Source organism: Meriones unguiculatus, chromosome 20 (assembly GCF_030254825.1).
Source record: "Meriones unguiculatus strain TT.TT164.6M chromosome 20, Bangor_MerUng_6.1, whole genome shotgun sequence".
Taxonomy (NCBI): domain Eukaryota; kingdom Metazoa; phylum Chordata; class Mammalia; order Rodentia; family Muridae; genus Meriones; species Meriones unguiculatus.
Genome location: NC_083367.1, coordinates 63,088,231 through 63,110,768, shown reverse-complemented (window position 1 = coordinate 63,110,768; position 22,538 = coordinate 63,088,231). Strand labels below are relative to the sequence as shown.

General features: G+C 46.0%; 1 protein-coding gene across 4 annotated transcripts in view; it reads left to right on the top strand.

Annotated features, from left to right (window-relative positions):
- The window catches only part of Fndc1 (fibronectin type III domain containing 1), an 81,877-nt gene extending 60,886 nt beyond the window's left edge, over positions 1 to 20,991 (top strand). For all 4 annotated transcript variants that reach the window (XM_060373139.1, XM_021635733.2, XM_021635734.2 and 1 more), the window contains 9 exons: positions 1,986 to 2,054; positions 3,830 to 3,973; positions 6,306 to 6,536; positions 9,275 to 9,383; positions 12,939 to 13,018; positions 15,672 to 15,701; positions 16,858 to 17,019; positions 17,902 to 18,024; positions 20,261 to 20,991. In XM_060373139.1, the coding sequence (XP_060229122.1) occupies positions 1,986 to 2,054; positions 3,830 to 3,973; positions 6,306 to 6,536; positions 9,275 to 9,383; positions 12,939 to 13,018; positions 15,672 to 15,701; positions 16,858 to 17,019; positions 17,902 to 18,024; positions 20,261 to 20,376 (1,064 nt within the window). In that variant the 3' untranslated portion in view covers positions 20,377 to 20,991. The remainder of the gene's footprint in view (positions 1 to 1,985; positions 2,055 to 3,829; positions 3,974 to 6,305; positions 6,537 to 9,274; positions 9,384 to 12,938; positions 13,019 to 15,671; positions 15,702 to 16,857; positions 17,020 to 17,901; positions 18,025 to 20,260) is intronic.
- Positions 20,992 to 22,538: the final 1,547 nt, after the last annotated feature.

Here is a 22,538-nt window from a genome sequence, read left to right as displayed (position 1 = left end):
GCTCTAAAAAGCACAGGCGGTTTGCTGAACTCTAAGCATGTCTCTGAGCCAAAGAGCTCCCAGGCCCAGTTCTGTGTTAGCACCCGTGTGGCTTCAGGCTGCTGTAAATCCTCTCAGAGCCCCCGTGTGGAGCCTGAGTAGAGGGTGTAATAAATCCGATGATCCCAAGGGTGTGTTGTGAAGATTGACGCACACAGCCTACACTGAGACACCCAGAGTCCAGAAGGCAACAGGCAGTCACCTTCCTCCTGTCCTCCCCTCAACCCCTCTCAAGAAGGCATTGTGTCTGGAGAGTTCTGTACCGTGGCTGTGGGCTTGGGTCATAAGGAGGGAGGAAATCCTCTGAGCTGTTTGGATAGAAAATACCCTGGCTTCAAAGTTCACCTGCAAGTCAAGGAATCTAATTGGTACCAATTTCCTGAGTATGTAATCAGGGAGGAAGGGGGCTGGGAAAGAACAACTTAAGACGATCCGGAGCTTTAACTGAGAAGTGGGGCTACACAAGGGTTCTCCGTAAAACCCTGACTCTGCCATCTGCTTACAAGTGGAGGCAGTTTTAGGCACAAAGAGATAGCAGGGAAGGAGGTTGAAATATTTCCCTTTTTAGCTCATAGTTGGCCATTGCTCGGGGTAACCACTGAGTCAGATAATGGAAGGTGAATGAGGAATACCTCTCACAGCAATTACTCTGGTCCCCTAAGGCAAGGAGGGCAGGGGCTGGAAAAGCAAGTTCTTTAACTTCTAAGAACCAAATTGCTGTAGTTGTAGGAACTGTCACGTTTCAAACAAAATGTAAAGGCATGGCCCTGGCTGACACAGAGAATCGACGGAAACTCGGGTAGTGCCGAGCTAGAAGGAATGGGAGGCAGGAAACCATCCTGGTTCTAGAATATTCTAGTGGCAAAGAGAAGTAGGGGGAGAATAAAGGCAGATAACATTTATCTGGGGAAGAGATTTATGTCACCGTCCAAGGCCTCCCTCTTCTGGCCAACCTCTGAGCATATGTGTCCAGGCTAGTGACAGTAGCGTGAGAGGCCCTCCCTCCAGGCATACAGCAATTCAGACAGGTGGGTGGTGGAGGTGACTGGGAGGGTGGCAGAGGGCTCTAGGAAGCCAGAGCTGGGTGTGGGGTTTTTGCTCCTGAGTAAAGGGTTTTGGATTGCTTTTCTCTGATCTCAAAGAGAGAAGGCCTGACTTCCATTTTGAGGTTCTGGTGATCTTGTTGGGGTCCAAAAAACCAAACCCAAGCAGTCACAAGAGTCCAGCAAAGCAAGATCTTTATTTGAATTAAGCAGCCAAAACTGACCAGTCAGGGACAACAGCATAGACCTAGGAGCTGACTGCCTCTCTGAACGTTCATCTTAGTAACGTCATTATTTAAAGATGACAAAATCAAACTCAGGCCGCTACTGATTGATCAGGGATGCAGAACTGGCTGAACTGCAACCCTGAAGAGAAATTGTATAGAGTTTTTAAAGGACCCCAAAGCAAGGGGGAGTGGGGGAGGAGCTGTAGCATATTTTAACACAATAATATTTTAACACAAGGGGTTGAGCAAGGAAGTAAACTTTGGTGACTGGACCTTATCCCAGTCACCCGGTTTCGTGTTCCTTGACTGAGCTTTTGCAGTCAGGTCCCCCCTGGACTTCTGGCCCAGAAGTCGGAATGATAAAGGAACAAAGCAGCTTCCCTCTTTACCTTCTTTACTGATTAACAGACAAACATCAAACACCTGAAGAAGCAGGATAGGCGTTGGTTTCCAGGGGCCTGGGAATGAGAACTCACTTTTGACCCTGCCAGTGAGATGGAGGTTGTTCCTGAGATGGTTGGACAGGCAACTGTCTCCTAACAACTGGGAAAGTGAGGAGACACTGGTATCGCTGGCTGGTTTTGGGGAGCCACTGAGTTGCTTTTCTCAGGGGCAGAATTCTAGGAGCATTGGGAAGAGCCTGTGAAGATCTCTCTTCTTCCCTCTTCCTTCCTAGATGATTTCTCCGGCCTGGAGACTGACACGGCTCTACCCATGGAAGAGGACTATGTTGTATATGATGATGGTATGGAGCCCATCCCAAAGCACACGCTTGCTTTCTGATCACAAGATCTTATTTTAATTATAAGTGTTTGATCATGATTGCATTTTCCTCTGGTTCAAACTGAGGCAGCGGTGGTAACCACCCCCTCTTCCAAGTCACTCTCAAGTTCATATCTAAAGAAAACCAGGAAGCTCGAGGAGCTGGTACTACCGCTGCCTAGACCTCCCCTTTCATCAGCATCTCTGTTGGCAAAACCATTCAGTTTAAATCAGTGGAGAGCCTTAGTTGGGCTGTGTTCCTTCTCACTTTTTCCTTTCCTAATTAAATTATTTAGCTGCTGCTACAGAGGTGTTGGTTTCTTATCACAGAGTCTTTTCAAACAGTTAAGTTCAAGATTCCAAAATGCCCCTGACTCAGCCACACCCATCTCTTAAGAAATGGCAACTGCTCTTGCTCATTACTCTTAGGACCCGGGGTTGTCCTGTATTTCTGTAACTGCCTCTGCAGGTGAGAAGTTCACCTTGGAGACTTGCCTGCGTGGTGTGTACCTTTGATGCCCAAGCTCATTGTTGGCTTCCTTTCATCTGCTGGGGTCCTGTGTCTTGAGCCACAGTGCTAGGAACAACATTGGCTTTGATGCTTTCTTCATTCAGTGTTAAGTTACACTCAGTGGCTTAACCCACTGCAGTCTTCAAATAAAGACTGATTAAAAAAAAAATACAGCAGGTGTTAGGAAACCATGGAAGATTCCTCAGCACCTTAGAAGATGCCCCCTGCCTTATGTTATTATTATTATTATTATTATTATCTTTGAGCAGTTGAAGAGGATCAGTTTTTTTTTTTCAAGTGTTAAGAGATTAGGGGTTTTTTTTGTTTGTTTTTTTAGAACATTAATTCCAGCCTCTTCCCTGAAAAAGTCCGTACCTGGATTTTTCTCTAAGCTTTCTTCATTCTTAAATTCTGTGTTATATCTGTTATATATATACTTGTTATATCTGAGTGCATGCATGGATGGCACATGAGCTCGTGCCTCTGGAGGCCAAAAGAGGGGCCTGGACCTGGAGTTACAGGCAGTTGTGAGCTGCCTGGTGTGGGCGCTGGGAACCAAACCCGAGTCCTCGGAAAGAGCAACAAGTGCTCTTAAATTCCAAGCCACCTCTCCTTTTATTTTAATTTAAATTTATTTTCTGATCTGCCGTGATTTTTAAAGATTTATTATATTATCCTTGGCCACTCGCTGTTTGTCTGTGCATATGTGTGTTGTGTGTGTTTATATGCACCACACGCGTGCAGGTGCCTATGGCGGCCACAGGGCGTCAGGTTCCCAGGAACTGGAGGTGCAGGACGTTGTGAGCCGTCTGCCGTGGTTGCTGGGAACTGAGTCCAGGTCCTCTTCCAGAGCTGTAAGTGCTCTTAGCCACTCAGCCATCTCTCTACCCCCGAGGTGATCTTTTATAGCTCTGAAAAAGAAGCTGAGGTCAGGACCAGCAATGCGCATGAGCGTGGCCTGGAAGTCCTGAAGGTCTCCTCTTCTGTTCCCAGACTTCACGTTTGTGGGCCTGTGTGTTTCTTTGTTCTTTCTCTTTCTCTCTCTTTGAATATGCAGCTGCGTACAGCGGTCATTCCAGGGTGTGTTAGTGTGTGTGTGTGTGTGTGTGTTTGCGTATCTGTGTGTGTCATGTATGTGGGTGACTCTGTGCTGTACGTGTGTCTACAGTTGAATCATAAGCATCCATAGATTGCAACCAATGCCTCTCCTGGTAGCACGTGGTTACAAAGACTTTGTATCTTTTCAGATTATGGACTTGTGACCACGATGCCACCGGCCAGCACCATGCCCTCAACCACTGCTGCCACGCCCAATATCATCCCAGAGCAAGGCACTGTCAGCTCCTTCCCAGAGGAAGAATTTGATCTGGCTGGAAAGAGACGATTTGTCGGTGAATGTCACTTCCTTGACCGGAGAAATTAGTTTTAGCTTTGCCCCTTAAAGACAGTATAACTAAGCCACAGCCTGGCTAAGGCAGAGAAAAAAAATTGAAGAAAGCGCTTCCCTGGGGTGAAATTTCTGTTCAGGGTAATTCAGCATCCATTACTTAGATTGGCATTAATTGGCGAAAGCCAGATGAGAGGAGGGCTGGAGAACTGTTAGCGCCCAACAGAGGACTTCAGCAAGTGTGTTCACAAGAGTGTGCCAGCGCATGCCCCACACACATGCACCCACCGGCCGGAGGACAGCCGGTGTCTTCCCTGCCACCCTGTGCTGTTCCTGAGGCAGCATCTCTCGAAGAATCAGGAGCTTGCTCTTTCCTTTAGGGAGACATCCCAGACGGCAGGGGTGCCCGGCTTTGCCCAGCTTTTCACGTGGGTGCTGGGGATGCAGGCTCAGGCCCTCACGCTCACCAGGCAAGCATTCTGACCCACCGAGCGTCTCCCCAGCCCTGTGACCAGTGTTCTGAAGACAGGTTTGATGGTTGGACCTCAACTTGCACAAGGCTTGCTAAACTCTGAAATAGTGGCTTTGTGTATGTTGTCAGTGGCCATGACAATGTCACAGGACCAAACCCCTTTTTTGTGCAGTTTTCTTCTCCAACTTGATTAAGTCTCAAAGAACTGGGATCTAGAAATTTATTTCTCTCCTCTTCTTTCCCAGCAGTTAAAACAACTTCAATTGAAAATTCTATGTAGCTGAAGTATCTTCCATTCCCTTCCCAAGTCATTTCCCAGGCCCTTGATGAACTGTGTTGGTAGACAGTTGAATTAATATGTTACTGAGTGCAGACAAGTAACAGCTTAAATTAACATCATACTTTTCGGTTTCCAAAACAAATGTCTTGCCATGAGCAGAGAAGATGTCTTGCCAGCCAAGACGCAATGACTGGGCGGCTCATCACGCCAGCTGAAGAGCAAGACTATTAGTCTGAGGCAGCATTCCTGGGGCTCCAGCCAGTGTCTGCCTGCCGCAGTGTTCAGCAGCCTGGTGGAGCCCACCAAACTTTCACTTCCCTGCTTGCTGCCTGACAAGAAAGGGAAAGAGGTGTGGTATCACTAGCGGTATCAGTACTGACGCCATTTGTACCATGATACCACACCACTCTCCAGTGGCATCGTTAGCCCTTCCACAGATTGCTTCCGAAGACCAAAAGGCCTCTAGAGATCTCTAGCCATTCCGGGTGAGAGGACTTGAGGGTCTTGGATGTGTAAAGCCTTAACTTCAATTCCTTGGCATTCCTACCTTCTTTTAGAGTGGACTATAATCAAAAGAGCTGTGGGTTGGCAGCAGAGCCCACTGGTTGTCCCTGGCTCAGGAGTGCATTCTCACTGTAACAGGTACCAGGCCATCTGATTTGCATACCCCCAGTTTCCTGCAGCCACTGAAAGCATGTGGGCAGGAAGGGCTTCAGCGTGCAGTGAGCGGAGCAACAATGTTGCAGAGGTCTGTTTGGGCCTTGGCTTCACGTTAACTTCCACCAGGATTGTAAGATTCACGGAGGGCTACAGGAGGCCACCCAGGGAAAAAGCTGGAGGCTGTCATCTGTTTCTCTGATCTCAAGAGTGGTGAGGGAACGGACTGTGGTGCAGGAATGCTAGTTAAGTGACTCACAGTTTTCCGAATCTGAGGGCATGGGAACGGAAGAATGCAGGAGGTTTGTGTTACATCAAATTGCAGTCAGAGGACCTTTCTGAATCACTCTGAGGTTACGGTCATCAGCACTGATGGGGCAGTGAGGCCTTTCGCAACCCTCCAGATTTCAAACTGTGTGCACCTGGATCCGTTCGTGAGAGGCAGAGATGTGATCTTTCACTTGGCCCACATATATGTGGGTGCTGTGCATGTGTGTATGTATGCATAGTTGCATGTGTGCGGGACTGTGGGTGTAGAGGCCAGACATTGATGTTGGGTGTCTTTGATCACTCTGCCCTTTATTTACTAAGGCAGCTTGCTGTGGTCTAGCTACCCAGCCTACCACACAGATCCTTCGCCTCGGCCTCTCCAGTCGGGATCATGGCTGCTGGCATGCCTGCCTCACTGTTACATAGGTGGCAGGGATTGAAATTAGATCCTAGATCTGGTGTCGCATGTACTGCATTCCCAGAGCCACCTCCCCAGCCCCCTGGGATGGGTTCTTGGGTCAGCATCAGATGTCTCAGGAGTCTCGGCAGGAAGAGGCTAAATCATGGGTCTGGTTCCACAGAGCACATGCTATGATTCTGCTTCCAGAACAAAAACAAAATCCCAGAAGTCCAACTGGGCATCTCTGTGCTTTCCAGCTCCTTACGTGACATACCTCAGTAAAGACCCGTCGGCCCCGTGCTCCCTGACTGATGCTCTGGATCATTTCCAAGTGGAAAGCCTGGATGAACTCATTCCAAACGACCTGACGAAGAATGACCTTCCTCCCCAGCATGCTCCCCGCAACATCACCGTGGTCGCCATGGAAGGCTGCCACTCATTCGTCATTGTGGACTGGAACAAAGCTGTCCCTGGAGATGTGGTAACAGGTGTGTCCTAGGTGCATGCTCAGTGTTCCCACCAGTCTGTGAGGGGGTGGGGGGATAAATGAATGGGTCAATGCACAAAGAACAGGTAAGACGGAGGCACGGGGCACGTGAGCACCTGCAGGAGCCTTGTGGGTCATTAGAGAACGCTGGATAGAAGCCAGAGTCCTGAACAACAATCCTAGACCTTGAGCTGAGAATACATCACCGTGCTGGGGCTTGTTTCCTCATATGACAACTAAATATCACAACATCTTCAATCTCTTATCACACTGCAAACAGCCAGGCAAGCACCTGTCAGATGAAATCCTGTAGGAGAGGCTGGTGGAGAGGTTTCTTCTGAGCCATTGGTGTGTCTCTCCTTCTTCCATGCCTGCTGGCTGCTCTCGGAGCAGCCTGGGTGTTTCCCAGTTCCTTATGTAGGCATTGGAAGTGATGGCAAAATCCTCTTAAGCCCCTCCTCTGAGACCGTCCTGTGGGACGCTTGGGAGTTTCTGTGGCCCTGCCACGATGACAGCTGAGAACGAGTCTGTTGAAATGAGTTCTCCCGTGAGCACTCTCTTCCTCTGAAGGTGATTCCTTCCAGACCTGTGAGCAGTGTGACAGGAAGGCGTCCATGCTGGCTGTGAATGTGTCTCTCAATGGCAGGGGTAGTGTGAGGGGTTAGAGACCAGTATTATTTATCCCAAGTGTCTCTCTTGTGACTCTACAGCTGCTGTAGGACCCCAGTGTTGGCTTTCAAGGAGAGGAAAGTGTGCAAGACTATTCCAAGGGCAGAGTCTCTTCTAGAGCTTGCACATTGGCCCCAGAGCTAGGTCAGGGGCCAGGAACTCCAGCCCCATGCATCCTTCTAGGTGTGGCCAAGGGTTACGGGCACAGGGCCAGTGGGTGAGGTGTCTGAGTCTTCAGCAGAATCAACAGCTGCTGCTTTCATGGTGTGTGCTCTATGAGACCCATCTCTGCAAAGTGTAGCGCATTTCTGTAACTAACAAACAAACAAACAAACAAACAAAGCCACCTGTAACCCAATCATTGAGAACTTTCTTTTTGACTGAATGTGATTTTATGAATGGCCTCCCCCACGTCCCCTCCCTCTGTGAGTGCTTGTGTGATGTGTGTGTCTGAGGTGTTTGTGTGCACATGTGTAGGTACATGTGTCCTTGCATGTAGGGAAGCCAGAGGAGGGCAACCTTAGTCCCTTGAGACAGGAACTAAACATGGAGCTAGTTTGGTGACCGGAAATCCCAGCAGTCTTCTTTTCTGTGTCCCCACCCCAGCAATGGGGTTATAGGAAGGCATGTGCCCACCTTGGGCGCACCTGAGATTTTGAACTCAGGGCCTCACATTTGTGCCACAGGTGCTCTTACCTGCTGAGCCATCATCCCATTGCCATAACTGGCAAGTTTTAAAGGCAAATAGGTGAGCACATAGGACCGAGTAAAGCAAAAATCTCATTTTAAGCCATTTGGTTTCAGATCCCTCATGTTCCTTCTGTCCTTAAACAACTAGGACAAGGGCAAGAGACGACAGTCATAGATGAGTTTTGACAGATGAATGACGATCACTCAGAGTCCTTTAGTCACACCCATATGCCTGGGAGTCACTGCCATTATTCTTCATTTCATGTAAAGTACAACTATATGTCTCTGCAGGGAGCTTGGGTTTTGTCTGTCTTTTAAATTCTTCACTGTACAAAGTGATGGTTTTCAGAATCACATTTTTATTCCAGTATATCATATACTTTAACCATATTTATCCCTTGTCCTTCTCCCCTTTCATCTCCCTTTTTCCAAATGGATCCTCTTCTATTTTAATGTCATATGTATTATCTATCTATCTATCAAACTACCTACCTATTTTATATCATGTATCTATCTACAAATCATCTATCATCTATCAATCATTTATCTATCTATATCTATCTGTATGTATCTATAATCTATCTACCATCATCTATCTATCATCTACCAATCATTTATCTATCCATCATCTATTTATCTATTATTTATCTATTTATCATCAATCTATATTCCACATATAATAAGGAAAACAAAACATTTGTCTGAGTCTGGCTCAGTAAACAGGAAGCTCAGGGCACTGCTTTTTTTTTACTCCTACTTCTTCTTTCTTCTCTGTGAAGTCAAGATTAGATAGAGTTAGCCCTGACAAGCTGAGTGAGACCAGGACATCAGAAAGCACATGTGTTTGCTGTGCTGGATTCACCAGAAACTAGCGAAGTGTATCATCCCATCTCACAGTGAATCTTGCTCTCCTTGAGCATCTCATGGGGCTTTACCTCGTGGTGCTGTACATGCCCTCAAAACACACCATAGCTCTGTTTGGCTTGGTTCTCTCTCAGTTAGCTTCAGCTGTCAACTTGACACAGCCCAGAATTATATGAGGGAGAATCCGCTAGGACATTGCCTCTATCTGATTGGCCCACAGAGGCAGCTGTAGGGTTTTCTTAATTCCTAAGTGATGTGGGATAGCCCAGTCCGCTATGAGTGGTACACTTCCAGCAGGAAGCCGGAGGAAGCAAGCCAGTGAGCACCATCCTTCTGTGGTTTCTACTTCAAGTTCCGGCTTGAGTGTCTTCCCTGGCTTCCCTTAAGGACGCACCATGATCTGGAAGTCTGAGATGAAATAAACCCTTTCCTCTCCTAAGTTGCTTTTGGTCACAGTGTTTACCGAAGCAACCAAAAAGCAAATTAAGACAAGGTTCTTTCTCTTTCTGTTTCCAGGCTACTTGGTCTACAGTGCCTCTTACGAGGACTTCATCAGGAATAAATGGTCAACTCAGACGTCATCAGTGACCCATTTGCCCATTGAGAACCTGAAGCCAAACACAAGGTATGCCATGGCAGTCACTCACAAAGATCCAGCTCTGTGAGCTTCGCTCCAGAACAAAGTCGTCCCACATCCCCTTAAATGCTTGGTGTAGCTCATGGAATACCAATGAAGGCTTGCCACAAACCATGTCTCTTGCTTAAGAGAAGCTACTGCATGTATTGAAGTTGTTACTTGACAGTCATCGTGCTTGTTCCTTGCATTCCTAGGCAACACCTTCCAATAAGGGCAGGAATGTCATTCTATACATTGGAAGATAATTGATGCAGTTTTACTCACTAATGTAGTGACGCTAGGTAGGACAGTTTTGTTTTGTGACGTCAGTGGGGCAGTATTTGCCGAACACAGTAACTGACACTTAACGCTTTGTGGCGTGGATGTTCAGAACGTCCTTGAGAGGTGCGTTGCACGCATCAGCAAAGGTTACAATCACCAGAGAAATGCATGTCTGACAGAGCACTGTTCAGGACGCCAGAGTTTATGGCACTCAGGGAGAGACTGGCCAAATTTTCTCTCATCGGAGCGTCTGGCTGTATATTCTTCTGTTGTGTTACCTGGATTGGGAGGTATGACTCTCAGAAAGTGATGCGTGGATGAGCATGAGGGAGGCATTGAACACGCCGTGGCCAGGCAGTGGTGTGCTGCTCAACTGGCTGTCTGGGCCGCTGGGCATGGGGTGCATGGGGAACCCCGGATCTGTAGTATTTTCAGTACCGGTGGCTCAGGTGCTCCCACCGTAGCTGTTTCCACAGTATCAATGGGCCTGTAGGATCCCTGAGTAGCTCCTGACTGGGTTCTGAGGTTGTCCAGACAGCCACAGCAACACGCTGGTTGTACAGAGCCAGTGGGCTTGCAGCGAAGAGCTCAAAGCGGCCTCCACAGGCGGAGGAGCACAGAAAAGACGGCAACAAATGACTCAGTGAACAGACATGTGCTAGAGAGGGCAGAATCTGGCCAGAACCAGGCCACCAGGAGACTTCCCAAAGCTGGGAGCACTCCCTGTGACATTTTAATGTGCCATTTAGGCTCACTGGAACCAAGCTTCTGTAAACTGTTATGAACTGCGGGATTTGGCAAATGAAAAGAAGCAATAAATTGGGGAATGGAGAAAGTGCTTCGTTCCTTTCTAACAGCACTGAAAGCCGACCAGAGGAAACAAAAGCAACAGAACCGGAGGAAATGGAGTCGGCATTCTCTTCCGCTGTGTGCACTGATTCCTTCTATAGCACAGCTTCCAGACAGATCAGAAAGCTGGAGGATGCTTTCCAGTGGCTTCATCACAGAACCGCTAGCCACAAAAGTTGCATCTTAACTCTCCTGACCTTTCCCTGTCCCGCCTGTCTGTGTCCCGTGTTCTTTGCACACCTTTTGCCGCCATACTGGATTTCTGCCATTTCTGCCACTGATGGTGGCTTAAGGTGGAGGTGTTCTAACGGTGGCTCTGGGTCCAACCTTCATTCAAGCAGTTCCTCCTGTTTATTTTGCGCCAGGGTTCAGGGCGTGGGGGTGAACTAGATTCAGCTCTCCTAATGTGTATAGTGCTGTCTCCATGGGGATTTTTGTGTGGTGGGGGAGATAGCTGTTAAGAAAGGAAAAGCAATACAGAGACAGACTTTCACAGCCAGTGTCGTGAGGAAGGTTAGGGAGAGTACATACTAGGGGGATTCTTGTCCTCATGAGCCTGGGGCTGGTCAGGTAAAGTGGCTTCTGCCACTTCAGTAGAGTATACAGGAAGGGTGTAACATGGGAGCTTCTCTGGCCAAATTTCCTCAGGACCCAGGTAAGTAGCAGCTATAAACAGTCAGAGCAGCGTGGAAGCAATGAGCAGAAACAATATTTATTTACTTATTTATTTACTTAATTACTTATTTATTTATTTTACCACCTGACTAGAGGGAGGCTTCCCAAACCACTGTGAAAGCGCAGGCACCCAGAGTTCGGAATCAGCCTCTTGGGTGTTTTATGTCAGATCCTGATTTTTTGATTTTTGTTTTTGTTTTTGTTTTCTTAACTAAAATAAGTTCATTCTACCTTATTCACTAAACGAAGGCCCCACCATCACTCCTTACGGTCTGCATATTTTAAAACTCAATTTTACTATGAAAAGCTGGGATCATTCCATCTTAGGGCCATTCCATCAGGGACACAAGGAGCTGTGTAGCACAAGGTTTTCACACAAGGGCTTATGAGCCTAGATACCACTCCTAATTTTTAAATGACTTCTTTTTAAAGTGTTTGCAAAATTTAGCTAGAATCGTTGACATGTGTCAAACCCCCTGTTGAAGCTGCCTGTGAGGTTTTGCCTTAAATTACTTCACAGCCACTGAGCGAGTCTGTAAATAATCTAGAAACATTAATTGCACCCATTGAGATTTGGAAACATGCTCTTAATTGTTCATCCTTTTTTTTTTTTTAAATCAATAGTCATATTATATGGATTTCAGATTTTACCAAGTGGCTTTTCTCTTCTTTCTGGGTTGGTAAGACCACCGGAGAATGTCTCTGCATGCAGTGAGGCCAGAGGTGACCTAGGCGATATCATTACTATGGCTGTGGCCACCCTCTGAATGTGAATGGTCCCTCCTTAAAATTTCTTCATAGTTTTTCATCAGTACTTACGTCTCTACCTGACTTAAGCAGATAAAGAATTTTGAAGTAGTTAAGTGAGACATTCCTTCTGGCCAAAAGCTAGAGGGAAGTGTCATTTTCTAAGGTTCAAAGAGCCATTCATGGGTCCTAGAAGAGCCCTGTGGTACATGGAACCCAGGAGGTCACAAGTATTATTAACAGTGGTTCTAACTGATGCTCTGGTCTCCAGTTCTTTGAGCATCAGTGTTGATGAAGTAAAATGCTTCGAGACTCCCTTTCCTTCTTGATGACTCAAACATTGCACTTTCCAGAACATTCTCTGTTCCTAGACAAAGCTGGCCCTGCAGCAAAGCCTCTCTCCCCTTCCTGGACATGCTTCTCTCTTCTGGAGGTGCCACAGCTCAAGGCGTGGCTATTTTGTGAGTTCCAGTGAAAAGGCCACCCTCTAGCCAGCCCCTCCTGCCAGCCACAAGCCACATTTTTGTTGAATCCACCACGGAGCCCAAGACGTTGACTGAGTTAACACCTGACTTCTACTCTGTGTTTTGTTGTCCCTCTCTTGGAGTTTATACTGGCATCTGAGTCTTAAGCAGGTTTCTAAAGGACGGGCTTGGAGAGTCATCCAGCGCCTGCTGGGATACTCTGGGAGAAGCCCTCTGAGCAAATATTAGTGTTTCTATCGATTCCCATCAGCCGTGTGCCTGTGCTGCATTAATTAGACCATTTCAAGAAATCATCAAACAATAAGCAAGTTCAGGAAAACACATGATAAGCAGCTCTTTCTCTGTCTCTGTCTCTGTATCTCTCTGTCTCTCTCTCTCTCTGTGTGTGTGCGTGTGTGTGTGTCTAAAAACATACAACATGACTCCAATGTTATTGTAGAAACATGCTTGTAATACTGGGAATCTGTCTCACTGTTCAGAGGTCCAGTCAATTTCTCTTTTAAAAGATGCTTTCCTTCTTTTTCAGATATTACTTCAAAGTTCAAGCTAAAAATCCTCATGGATATGGGCCTGTCAGCCCTTCTGTCTCATTTGTTACAGAATCAGGTATGGGGATATTTATCTTTGTTTTGCTTCTTTGAAAAAAAAACAAAAACAAACCAGAATGACATCTATTGGCAAGGGGAAAATTAAAGCAGGAAAATGTCTTTTCTGTTAGATCAGTTCAGATTTCTCTTTATGAAACAAGCATTTCTCCCCCTTTTCTGTTAGGAGAGAGCTGAGGTCAAATTCTAATGAAAAGAAAAGCAAATTTAGTTTTCAATTTAAAGATAGTTTTAACTCATTAGCATAAAATAGTTTCAGCACTTTCTTTGTGTTTTACTGATTATTTGGCTTTGGCTTTGTTGAGACAGAATAGCCCAGGCTGAGCTGGCACTGGCTGTCTAACCCAGGCTGGCCTCAGACTACTGAGTACTGGGGTTGTAAGACCTCACCTGCTCTTAGTTTTAAAGTTTAAAAACAACAACAACAATATTTTTATTTCAAATAGCTGGAAAACATCCACCTTAGATGACCTGGGGGGCCGATGCCCCTGTGGCTAGCCAAATTTCCATCTATGGCTTCTTTTATGAAGAAGCGGAGGCGTCCGTACTAAGTACCTCAGGTTTAACTTCTATCCCAGTGGTTCTCAGCATTCCTAACGCTGTGGCCGTTCCTCATGTTGTGGTGACCCCCAACTATAAGGCTACTTTTGTTGCCACTTTGTAATTTTGCTACTGTTATAAACTGAAACGTAAATGTATATTTTCCAATGGACCTAGGCGACCTCTGTGAAAGGGCTGTTTTACCCCACAGGTTTTGTCATCGTTGTTTTGTTTTGTTTTTTGCTGTTGTTTCATTTTCATCCCTGTTCTGGGGTATTCGAGAGGAGCACTATGAGCTTTTCCTCTTAAACTGACATTACTACTGCATGCAGAGCAGACAGTGCCAGAATGAGCTGTCTACACAAAGGACAAGGGAAAACCGGGGTGACGTAATATCCTAAATGTGGAGAGGAAGCTCTGAGACTTTATATATGTTAAAGTGTATTAGGTGTGCACCCTGAAAACCCGGTTTTCTAAGCGGAGGCTGAGTGGCTGTAAACATGGACAAATTGAAGCCCTGTGTTTACTTCCCAATGCTGCAAAAATTAAGATACAGAGAGAATGAGTGTGGAGAGGAGAGAGTCTTGTTTATTTAGTCCATGTACAGCATTTGTGAAAATCAGTGTGCTAGCAAAATAGCTCAGTGTGCAGAAGGCTGGCCCAGCATGGCAGAGGGCTTGGGTTTGAGCCCCAACACCACCTGAAAAGAGATCCTTTTCGGAAGCGAAATTTCTTCAAAAACAAGTTTCATATTCTCTGATGTATTTTTCACAGTTAAAGCATAAACAGTTTTAAAATACGGAATGTCGTAGATTCTGAGCTGTGTTCAGCTCTGGCCACTGTCCAGCAGCATGCCTGTCACCTCCAGCAGGGCCTCCCTGCTGTCCTGCACCCTCTGCTCTCTCCCACTGAGTTCACATCCTCTAGGACTTGACAGAAGTACCCTAGAGTCTATACCCCTCTGGCTGGCTTCTCTCCAAATAATCAATTGTTATGTTTGTTTGCTTCTGTTTTGTTGTGGAGACAAGGTTTCTCTGTGTAGCCCTGGCTGTCCTGGAACGTGTCATGTAGAGCAGGCTGGCCTCAAACTCTCAGAGATCCACCTGCCTCTGCCTCCCCAGTGCTGGGATTACAGGCGTGCACCATGCCCAGCTATCAAATAATGAACTTTTGATTGATCCACGCACTAGTTCTTCATTAGTTCTTCATTCTCTTTTATCTCTGGTCTGTATTTCATGATACAGCTATGCCACAATCCTCTCATTTGACCCATTCAGCTATAATTTCAGTTATTCGCACCGATCAGTAATTACAAAGAGGCTATAAGTGTTTATATGCAAATGTTTAGGTTTGTATTTTAACTTCTCTTGAGTAAACACTGAAGAATGGAAAATATGTGATATTATAGTATGCAGAACATTTTAAGAAATCACCAGACTCTCCCAAATATGAGGTTTAAAAACAAGAGAGCTGATTTTATTTTTATGAAGTGTTTACACGAAATGTTTTATTTTGAATCCGCATATGTGAATGAGAGAATGAGCATCTGTCCACATCCATGCCACAGGATGCATGTAAAAGTATTTGTGTACATATGTGCACAATGAGAGAGTGTGTGTATGTGTGTGTGCATGTGAGAGAGTGTGTGTACACGTATATTTGTGTATGCACGTATATTTGTGTATGCTACGGTGTGCATATGAGAGTATGTGTGTGTGTGTGTGCGTGTGTGCGTGTGCACATGGAGATCAAATGACAGCTTTCGAGAGTTGGTTCTCTTCTTTCATCACATGGTGAAACCCAGGTTCTTCCTCACTGGATCAGCTCGCTAGCCTGAAGTACTGAATTGTTTGGTAGTATACAACTTCAAAACGTTACTTCCAGAAGCTCCCAGCCTCTGTGTCAACAATAACAAAGTTGACCTGAGAGTATTTCCCGAAAGAAAATGCTCCCAGAGTGAAGCCTATGAGATTCTTTGGTAGCTGACAAATAAACCCTATGTTTTTTGTTTCTCTATTCCAATTCAGTTAGCTCTTTTAATTACAGCCAGAATGTCAACATTTTCCCAACTGCAATGTGTGTTACAAGGTCAACTCTTTCTTTTTCATCCGCAGACAATCCTCTGCTCGTTGTGAGAGCCCCAGGTGAGTTCGATGCCTCGAGGATTCTGCCGCTCTGGCTGCGAACGTGAATGAGATGCAAATAGTGAGCGTGAGGTCCGTGATCACTGTCATGACTCACAACCAGAGATGGTGGAACATTTTACATCTGCATGATTTTTTTTTTCTGACAACTTTGATTCATCCACCCTCCATTGTCTTTGTGGAAGAGAATGACTTGAAAATGCTTTAGTAGGACTATAGATGTTGGTGTCAGTGAGAAACTATGAGGGGAATAGCCAATCCCTATAAAATAAGTTCTTTGTTTACATGGTCCCCATGAGCATTTTAAAGCGATGAAAAGATGTCAAAATGCAGCAAGTGTGCAAGGACATTTTACCTCCCTCACCCATGAACTGAGCAATCCCTGTGTTCCAAGTTCAAGAAAGGAATAAAGAGTGACCAAAAGAGCTGGACTCCAGGCTGAGGGACTTGTGACATGCCCCAAGGGTCAACTATGCCAATACAGCTGCTTTTCCTTGAGTCTTTCATTGCTCATGAGCTTTGAGAATCCTTTTTAAAAATAACAAGATCTTAAATACTCCAGGGTAAAAAGCAGCCTTCCCTTCAGAGATGGTAGTTAGCTTTCTGTTGCATTGAAAAAAAAATCTGAGAGAACTGGGAGAGAACGGTTTATTTTGGCTTATGGCTTTAGAGATTTAGGAGCATGTCACTTGGCTTCCTAGCTTGTAGCCTGAGGTGAGGTATAATATTATGGCTGAGGGACACAAGGAGCAAAACTGTCTTCATGGTAGGCAGGCAGGTGGAAGGGAGCAGGGGAGATCCCTTCAAAGCCATTCTCCAGTTACCTATTTCTTTCATGAGGCCCCTCCTTCATTCAGGTATGAGTTTCTCAATGGGTTAACCCATGATGAAGTTCAAATCTTCCTGACCCAATAATCTCTTCGTAGCCCATCAGAGGCGTGAGGCTTTGGAGGACAGTAATAGATCTAACCCATAATGCTCCAGTTGTACTCTAGAATTAAAAGAGAAAGGGGAATCCAACATGTTTGCACATTTGCTCAGAGAAGCTAGAGAGGAAGGAAGGCCTGGTGAAAACTCCCCGTTCTCCGACAGTTTGTGTAGAACAATAACCTCTGTAGCCCGCTGTACCTTAGAGCGTGTGTTTTGTGTTGTCAAGGTGGCGAGCCCATCTGGATCCCGTTTGCTTTCAAGCATGACCCTGGCTACACCGACTGCCACGGTCGGCAGTATGTGAAACGGACATGGTACAAGAAGTTTGTGGGGGTCGTTCTTTGTAATTCACTAAGGTATAAGATCTACCTCAGCGACAACCTCAAAGGTAGGACTTACACTTGGGTGGCTGCAGTAAACTTCTGGCCATTACTGACTTGTAAAGCAGGTGGCTTAGAACATGTCTAAGGCCTGGAGCTGTGAGGATTTTACTGTAAACCAGTTTTGTAGATACTAGTTTTACATATACACTGCGCCTACATTTTAGAAATGAAATCCAAGAACAGCTGGCCTGAATAATTTTTAACTAATTAATTTATTATTTATTTCTCACTAATCTTCCCCCACATCCCCCCTCTGGAGATTTACCTGCCTCATCTCATTATTGGATAATTCTCTCTCTCTCTCTCTCTCTCTCTCTCTCTCTCTCTCTCTCTCCCTCCTTCTCTCTCCCCCCATCTCCACCAGCTCTTTCTGTCTTTTCCACCCATTTTCTCTCCCTTCAGAATTTCTAGGAGGGAACACACAGTCACCTTCAGGACCCCAGTGTGGGGGAACACAGAACTGTAGGTCCTTGAGTTGCGCTTCAGGACCGCGGACAGCGCTCTGTGCCCGGAGCTATGTGTGGACATAGGTTCTAATTATCTAGATCTGCCTCAGACTTCTAAATCTCTTCTGGATTGTGGTTTTCTTCATTCTTTCTAGAGAGCAGAGGGCTTTTTAAAAGGGTCCATCATTTACACATCAGAGCTGCCTGTACTGCCCAAAGTCCCCCTACTAAACATATGTTGAGTAGTTAGTATACGAGCTTGCTGGCTCCTGACACACTTAGTGTCATTTGTGCCATTAAAAACATTTCTCAGATATGGAAACCATGGAACGCATATTTTAAGTAATGCTCCTAATTTAAACAGTCCCCAAAGCTTGTTCTAACTCGTAAGCCAGCAGTGACACTCTAGTAGTCACTGACCTGTGATTCTCTCTCACGCAGACACGTTCTATAGCATTGGAGACAGCTGGGGAAGAGGTGAAGACCATTGCCAGTTTGTGGATTCACACCTGGATGGAAGAACAGGGCCTCAGTCTTATATAGAAGCCCTCCCTACCATTCAAGGTAAGGAGAACAAAGTTGCTATTTTATACTGAAGAAAAATGGCTATAATGAGAAAATACATGGTAGCTCTGCCTTTGATTTATAGTTTAGGGATTAATGTTGGGAGCACTTTGGATCATAAAGGGTGAAAATAAAAAATCAAGGAATAAAAGTACGTCCATCACATGCTGGCCTTGGGAATGCTCTGGGAAACCGGAAATATAAGGGGGTGTATATGACCTCATCCCTGCTCTCAGAAGCAAGCTCTGTCACCGGGAAGAGGAAGCGACTGTATGAGAGGTTAATTATAGTGGGCACTATGTGTACAACAGCTCCCACCACGTGGTTGTCGTCTTGTCAAGGAATTGGAATCATTGTGACCATATGCATTCAAGGGAGGCAAACACTCAAGGCTGTTAAGGAAGGTTGTCAGGACAGGCAGTGTGAGTTGAGTCTTGCAATGTGGATGAATATGAACAGGGCACAGTGGAGACCTTCCAGGGGACCCAGCTTGACCCATGGGTAAACATGAAAGTCACCAGCAGAGGCCTCAGGGCCAGGGCACCAGCTCTTGGGTGATCGTATTATGAGGCAGGAACACAGTAGTTGTGGTATGTCCCTGTGGATCCCAGAATTCCATGCAAACCAACAGCAGCTGAAGGTGGTCCAGCATCTTTCCATCTTGCACTCGGTTCTTGGTGATGTTGTACATTCAGGGTGTCCACATATTTGTGGAAAAATATGTGAGCTTGTACATGAGTATCTGGGCTTACTTTCTCTTGTGGTGCCAAAAATGCCGTGACCAAAAGCAACGTGGGGATGAAAGGGTATATTTGGCTTACACATCCTGATCACAGACCACCATCGAGAAAAACCACAGCAGGAACTCAAGATGGCTGGGGACGTGGAGGCCAGAATGGAAACAGAGGCCATGGAGGAAGGCTGCTCATTGGCTCGCTCAGTTTGCTTTCTTCTGTATGCAGGACTGCCTGCCCAGGGGTGGCCCCTCCTACAGTGAGCTGGGCCCTCACACATCACTCGTTAGTAAAGAAAATGCCCATAGGCCAGCCTGATGGAGATTTTTTTCTCAATTGAAGTTCTCTCCACTCAGATGACCCTGGTTTGTCTCAAGTTGAAAAAAAACAAAAACAAAAACAAAACAAAAAAACAACTCTAACACAACCACTTACAGATTTTCAAAGAATTAAAATACATAGGTAGCCAAATGAGCATATTTTTGAATCTTTCATCTAGAATAAAGAACCAAGGGTTTTATCTGCCTGTTTAGGTTTATTATAGAGAATTGTTTCTAGTCAATGTAAATTCTGGGGAAGCTCAAACCTACAATGGATGGAGCAGGAGCTAAGACTCAGGGAAGGGTTTGTGCTTCTAGCCCGAGACTGCAGCGGCTCAGTCGCCTCTGCTTCCTACCGAGTCTTGCCATGTCTGTTGAGTTTTTTCACCCAATCAGATAAGGTCACATTATAGAGATAATCTGGTAGTATAGTGATTTAAGCTGTAACCCCACTTAGCAATGCTTCAGTGGGAACATCCAGAGTCATGCTGGGTTGAATACGTAAGCCGGTTCAGTTCGTCACGATAAATACACAGCATCTACACAGTCCACGCCTTTCCAGCTCTTGCAGCGTCCTGGCTTCTGTTACAGTCCTGTGTTATCTGTATTCCTCTGTATTTCTGTGCCAAGGTTGTGTGTTGACCATGACTGGTTAGCGAACTCACTGGTAGAGTTGGCAGCTAGCCAATGTTTGTCAAGAGGGAAATAAGGCCAGAAGCGAGAGCAATAGAGTTCCCCAAACATTTTGAGGCTACCAGAGCATCCTTCTACTTTGAGAGGTCAGCAATGCGCAGACTGTTTTTTCTGGAAAGATCTACAGATCTGCTTCAGCTTTTCAGGCTTAATTAAACCTTGGAGCTGAGCAGTTCTGGGAAGTTGGAAGCTCTGAACTCTGAGAACAGATGGGTGTGAGTGATACTCAGTTTCCCCAGGTTAGAATGTGCATCTCTGTAAAAGCTCACCAATGGTGGCTGAAATCACATTCTTTGGTGATGAGTTGGAGGAGGACTGGATTATCCATGTTTTTATGGTGACACAGAACTGGCCCAGGGGATTCACAAGTAACACCCAGAAATGTTCACCGGAACATGCTGCCTGAAAGTAGGCTGTAGGGGGAGAAGTTTTCCTGTCAGTGACTTTGAACCTTCTTCTTTCCCCCCACCTTTTCCACTGCCTTTCCAGGCTACTATCGTCAGTACCGCCAGGAGCCTGTCAGCTTTGGCCACATTGGTTTTGGAACCCCTTACTACTACGTGGGCTGGTACGAGTGTGGAGTCTCCATCCCAGGAAAGTGGTGACCAGAGGATCGGCCTGCCACAAGTTCGCCCTCCCAGCCCATTTGATTAACTTGCACTAGGAACTGTGGGTAAAAGAAAGATGGCGTTCCAAGCCTGCTGCCCCGGCCTATCAGGAGGCCACAGGGTGGACACAGGGCATTTAGTCCTCTTCCGTCGGAATTTGGCCACATTTCTTGGTCTGGACTATAAATACAATCCAGTTTTGCTGAAACTTCACTTCTCTGTGCTTCGTTTGTTTATTTGTAATCACACATTCCAGAGCCGTCAACCCTGCAGCGGATCCAGTGTGATTTCCAGACTCTTCCTCAGACACTCCGGGATCTCCAGGGAACAGCGCTGGCATGCTGTGTTTGCCTCACAGAACGCTTTCTGCTTTTCTCACCTTCAAATCAGCTGTGTTTAAGCCTCACACCTCTTTGTATGAAGTAGAATTGAATTACCAAAGGAAGCACATATCCTCTTTGAGATTTATCCTAAAGACTTATCAGCCCCTGGGTTAAGTGCTCCAAATTTTATTTGTAAATTCTCAATTTTGATATATATATATGTGTGTGTGTATATATGCATATACATATTTACACTCATCAAGAATACTGATTAAACTTGCTACATGTATATTTGTTCTTTAGATGAATGTGTGTAAGACATTGTGAATGGAGGTCCTGCTTGTAATATCTTTCTTAGGTGGCCAGGGCATAGGTCCTCTACAGAATATAGCTTTGGTTAAAAAGGTATGCATGCTTCTCGCAGATGCTGCTGGCCTTGGGCCATGATGGAGGCATTGATGAGTAACAGCTTTGCCAGCATACCAAGTGCCTTCCTCCAGCCTTTTTATCATGGAGATGACTTTGTTTACCTTTGTTGAAGGAGGGAGAAAGAGAGAACAGAGACAGACAGAGACAGAAACAGAGGGGGGCTTGTGTGCACATTTGTTGTGTGTGCGGGTAGACGTATGAGGCAGAGATCAGCTCAGACATCATCCCTCGGGAGCCATGCGCCTCACCGAGAGATGGGGTCTACAGGCTAACTCAGGCTGGCAAGCCTGTGAGCCCCAGCGGCTGCCTGTCTCTGTCTCCCCAGGACTCAGCTTCCTATGTGAGTACTGGGTACCTACCTCAGATCCCACGCCTATAAAGAAGTGCTTTCTAGCTGAATCCTCACCAGCTCTTTGTCTAATGTACTTCCAGATGAATGAATATTTTAGTTTCAAAGTGATTTTAAAGTCACGTCTCTGAAAATTCAGTTTCCCTTCTCAGCTTCTTGAAATAGAAGCATCTTCCTCCCTTGATGGTTATACAAGAGGGTTTACTGGGACCCTTTGCTCCCATTGCTGTAAAAGGGTCTGTCCTTCCTCTATGGCCCTAGACAGCCCTGTGAATGAAGGCCTCGTCTTCGTGCATCCAAGTGTCAGCATTAGTGGTGCTGACGCAGAGATGAGGTGGAAGGAAATGCTGCCAGGTCTGAGGGCCATTCCTGAGGACCGCCGAAGGGTAGAGCGTAGCGCAGGAGTGCGGTGCTGTGGTTTTCCGTTCCTGCACCATGCTGAGGTGAAACCTCGTGGATCGGAAGTTCTGAAGGTAAAACTTACAAGGACACAGTTGTCTTTACACAACTCTGAGACCAGTCTGTGACGTCCGTCCCTTCCTCACGTTCCACCATGACCTTTGCACAATGGCAACAGCAAAGAAGACAGTCCAGGAGAGTGCTAGAACTCCCCAAAGCAGCCTGCAGCCCATGAGACGCAGGTTGCCAAGGAGCTATAAATGCCCCTCCCCCCAAATGGTGCATTTGCATGTAACATGGTGAAAGCTTTGGGACTGTCAGTAAGTCTAGCGTACAGTTTTCAAGTGTGAACTTTGTGGATGGCAAAGATCACACTGCAAAGCCAAAAGGTCATGCACACCTGCTCTAGAGAGACAAATCATATGTTTATCCAAATTTGAGTTTGCAAGCTGGGTAGGACTCTTAAGTCATTTGGGAAGGCTCTCCCACATTCAAGGGAGATTGTTGAAGAAGACTCCCTACTTCCCACACGTTCCAGCATCCAAATGTGCTTCACAGTGCCAGATCGAGGGTTACCCAGGAAATGTTTTAAGAAAGTTTACAATCAGTTATGCTGTCTCCATGGGGGCTGAGATCTGGCATCCTCGTCTGCTCTCAGA